Source organism: Oculina patagonica, chromosome 13 (genome assembly GCF_052425735.1).
Source record: "Oculina patagonica isolate OP01 chromosome 13, crgOcupat, whole genome shotgun sequence".
Classification (NCBI taxonomy): domain Eukaryota; kingdom Metazoa; phylum Cnidaria; class Anthozoa; order Scleractinia; family Oculinidae; genus Oculina; species Oculina patagonica.
Genome location: NC_135770.1, coordinates 37,204,945 through 37,209,528, shown reverse-complemented (window position 1 = coordinate 37,209,528; position 4,584 = coordinate 37,204,945). Strand labels below are relative to the sequence as shown.

Sequence of the window (4,584 nt, the reverse complement as noted above, 5' to 3'; positions counted from 1 at the left end):
CCACCCTCGCCCACAAAAAAAATATAGCAGGGAAGTGTTTGTAATAGTGGTAGTGGTGGAGATATTGTGACAACGTGTAACACTGCGTTTTAATAGATTGAAACAGAAGAATTTTTTGTCAGTCTGGTTCCCGCTGACAAATTGCAAATGATACCACTTCTTACCCCTCTGTTCGCACAAAACAAATACACATGTTCAATGAACATCGGCAATGCTTTATTGCTTTGTCAGTTACATATTTCGAGGAATGTAAGGCTATTCGATTGTTACCGCATCGTGATTCAGGCGGAGGACTTTAGGTACTAGTTAACGGTTAAAACCCGCGCCCGCGTGTTTTTGGTCATCAGTTGCTAAGCAACATGACAAGTTGTTACGATGTTGTTACGTCAGTATCGAGAGTCAGTACTCGTAAGTGCTCGTGCTGGGTATTGATTGGATAATGATAATTCGGAAATTCTTCGGATGCGTCAACGAAGATTTGCAAAAAATAAAACTTGCTCCCCGAATGATTCACCGCGAAATACCACAAAAAAATCACAATATTACGCGATGCAGAATTAATGTGTTACTGAATAGTTATTGGAGGTCGGTAGAAAAATATTACATACATACATACTTTATTCGTCCCAAATGGGCTTTTCATATTGAACTAATTTGGTTAAATATTTTGTCTCACGACACATTTATGAAATAAGCGTCACTACAATTCTGAATTTCTCTGTTTTCAGTAAGCAGTCTACCTATACGTGTACAATGTATAGTCGAACTCTGCTATTTCACTTTTGGAGATGTAGACGGCCGTCAGCTGTGTTTTGCACTATTAATAATAGATAATCTACAAATTTACATTCTCAGTCATGTACAACGCTTTTACAGAAGTAAGAATTGTGCCACGAAGAGCCCGTTAAAGAGCACTTAATTGTGCATCTTTGGCGTTTACTGACCTCCGTGTCCAAACACAGCTACAATACTAACAAGTCTCACCCAACCTCGTTCTCCGAGCGCAGTCCGATCCCTTTCAAAAAGAAAAGCGCCCTGGAGACAAGGTTGGGATGAGCCTATTGTTGGATTATTTAATCCAGCACTAATGCCTGGTTTTCAGGAGTAAAGCAGACGCAAGCGCATGTCAATTGGTATAAAGAAAGCGAAAATGGAAGCGAACAATCATCCTCAATCTCTGTAAGGAAACATCTGATCTAAATGCGCCTGAATGATTTAACGTGTGAACATTGCCGGTTTGCGTTTGCTTTACGTGTGTGAACCAGGCAAGAAGTAAATGGACAAAGCTAAACTTTGTCACCTCATCAGGCGGGTTTGCACCGAGTCAATCCCAGTTTTTTTTAAAATGATGACATGCAAGCGGTAGAAAGGTTCCTAGACTTGCTACAAGTCGACTCTTTTGAGCGACGAAGTCGTGATAAACAAGCGACGAAGCCGGTCGCGATAGCGACGAAATCAAGAGAAGCAAGCGAACGGGCTTTGTTGAGAAAGTCTGAAAGGTTCCGTACGTTCACGAGCAGCATGATTCTTTCTTTGTGCCTGTGTCAGTGGCATCGTGTCCTGGCTTCAAACTGATGCTGTCAGGGTCTTTTTCGATTCTCTTGTGCAGTGCCGGTTCCCTTGCCGTGATCTGAGCAGGAGGTTCATAGCGCCGTGAAGAAGTGGACGGCAGACTGGGAGCAGAACTCGTAGACTGAGAAGGAGAAGAGAAATTGCGTTCGTCTCTCTGTTGCATTAACTGTTCCGTTAACACAGAAAATGTCTCGTCAATATTCACACCGGTCTTGGCGCTAACTTCAATGTAAAAAAGGTTGAATTCGTCACACACATTCTCAGCGATATCAAGGTTCACCTCTCTGTATCCAGTGTCCGTCTTGTTTCCCACGAGGATGATGGGAATCTCATAGCGACATTTCTCGCGCACCATGGACACCCATTGGCGTACACTCACAAGAGAATCCCATGAGCCCACGTCAAAAACGACAGCGGCACCATGCGCCCCTCTGTAGAACTGCGGAATTGAGCTTGTGGTGTTAAACTGTCCTGATGTATCAACAATTTGAAGCAAAATAGACTTGCCCTTGAGCTGAAGTCGCTCGTTGTATTCTCCATATGCAATCGTCGTGGGCATATGTTCTTGAAATGGAAGATTGGGTCTTACAAATTTAGTTGCAATGCTTGTTTTACCGACTCCTGTGTCTCCAACCATGACTACTTTGAACTCGTAGTCATACTGGCCAGCGGGCAAGCGATGGATCGTCCTTTTACATTGAAGGTTGTCTTGTGATCGATGAAAATCATTATTCCCCTTTAAATCGCTGAGCGCATTCACCAGATTGAAGGCTGAAGGACGGTCCTCGGGCCCATTTTGTAGACAGTCCAGGACGAGCGGACGCAGAGGGTGCTCTGGGCCCATGTCATACAGATCCTCGCTCCGACGAGTGGTTTCAGGTACAATGGTTCCATCTGCAAAAAAAGGCTGTAGTTAAGAATAACCGGGACTCGATCGATCTTAATTGGGCTGCCTGTGGCCAAGGCGATTAAGGGATGACCAAAGATATTAAAAACGCAAGGCTGATTAAACGATGTGGGAAGAATATTGAATTCCAATGTTTCAAAAGGCACGACCTTCCTTCTTCAGGGTCTTATAGAGAATGACTCAAAAGGTTAAACATCCCAAATTTTAAATGTGGGGAACACGGTATATTACGGTAACAACACAACCCTAATGCTGGATTTCCACTGACGCGTAATTTTTTACGTGCGTTTACGTGCGTGGAAAAATTTAGAGACAGTGTATGAACGACTTGCATAAACGTGTACGCAAGCAGTTCATACATTGTCTTTTAATTTTCACTTTAATTTTTCACCTTAAATGACACGGCTAAAGGAACCAGTTAGCAACGGTAGAAAAACAAAAAACCTTAAAACTTTAAACTTAAGGCAACAATTACTTTTTTACCATATTTTTCTATGACTTCCTCAGTTTACATAATTTCTTGCTCTCTTACAAACCACTGCGATATATTACCTACGCCCCACCCCACCCCACCCCTCCCCATCCCTACCCGCATCCCCACACTCTCGCCACGCTTAGTCACGCAATCCATCCTTCGAGAATGAATGGTTGAACTATGCTTATTCGCCATGAATGTAAACAGCAATTTACAATTTCCTCTGCAGCATTAACTAGCTGTATATAATGTAATTTCATCGTCCCTCCCTCTGGGAACTAAAATGCATTAGGCTGTAACAATAAATCGCACTACATTGGCAATAAATTCAAAAGAATCAACAATACTTTGATTTATTGAAACAATGTAAGCATGATCTTTCAACCATGGAAACCTTACCTTCGGTTCGAAGCTCCGATATTCGCCCAGATGGATGACCAACAATAACCTCCAACATTACGACTCCAAATGAAAATATGTCTGCTTTAGTGCCGTAACTTTTTTTTCCTCTGCTGAAAGCCCATTTACCAAACGTTTCAGGCGCTCGATTTGCTAGTGTGCCTGGGTTAACAGTGGCGGCCATTTTGCCTCCCGGAAAACACTTTGCAAATCCAAAATCGGCGATCTTTGCCTGTTTGGTAGCGGTCAAAAGTATATTTTTACAAGCAAGATCTCTATGAACGACAGGCTCTGGTCGCTGATGAAGATAGTCCAGTCCTTTGGCGACATCAAGCATTATTGACACGGTATCGCGGAAGGTAACTTTGGGAAATGTTTGTGATTCAATTATGAATCGCCGTAAATCTTGTTCCAAAAGCTCGGTGACAATAATCGGCATTTCCTTCGGTGACTCAGGCAACACAACGCTCAAATATTTCACGATATTGGGATGATCTAGTTGGCGTAACAATTCCCATTCCTCTTTAAATTTCTTTTTAACATCAGTCTTCTCTAACAAGTAGCTGTGAAGTTTCTTCGTTGCGACTCGTCTGTTTTTCCACACTGCCTTGTGGACCTCGGCGTATGATCCTTCGCCTAATTTTGAGATCAGCCTCACTTCTTCTTTTGATGAGGTATTTCCCATTGCCTAGCTGTGTCCTCAGTGTTGTTAGTTACATGTTTTTCTCTGTCTCATGATCAATGCGGAACTGCTCACACCAGACACCATATTGTGACAACACGTAATCTTGGTTTTCATGTTACGTCATAAAATTCTGAAATCAAAATTCACTAGGCCTGCTAAATTTTCGTTGTCATTAGGCAAAAGATAAACTAAAAATATATATTTTTGCAAATTTTCAGATCGATAGTGTCATTCGTTTTTAAAACAGAGCATTTTGAATATTTGAGTTCTCCATCGTATGTGACATCAAGCTGAGTGCCGTGACAAAGCTGTTTTGTTTGAAAAAAGGCCTTTCCTTTCCATTTTGTGCAGATTGAACATTTCAGATATAATAAGTGGTGTTTATGTGAAAGTGTACTAGCTCTTAAGCCAAGGATAGCCGCTGTTGTAAACAGAATTGAGTTCCAGATGGTTTCTCTGACATCACGGCGGCCATTACTGTGTCCCTCGGCAGGACACAGTTATGGCGTCTCCATACAGATCTTTATAAATTTGCGTGGAAAGGTT

General features: G+C 42.1%; 1 protein-coding gene across 1 annotated transcript; it reads right to left on the bottom strand.

Moving 5' to 3' along the window:
- Positions 1–1,500: 1,500 nt before the first annotated feature.
- Positions 1,501–4,118, bottom strand: LOC144634408 (uncharacterized). The gene is made up of 2 exons (XM_078493356.1): positions 3,354–4,118; positions 1,501–2,466 (listed from the first exon to the last, which is right to left on the bottom strand). Exons 1-2 carry the CDS (start codon positions 4,036–4,038, stop codon positions 1,511–1,513), a joined length of 1,641 nt encoding a protein of 546 aa, XP_078349482.1. The 5' UTR covers positions 4,039–4,118; the 3' UTR covers positions 1,501–1,510.
- Positions 4,119–4,584: the final 466 nt, after the last annotated feature.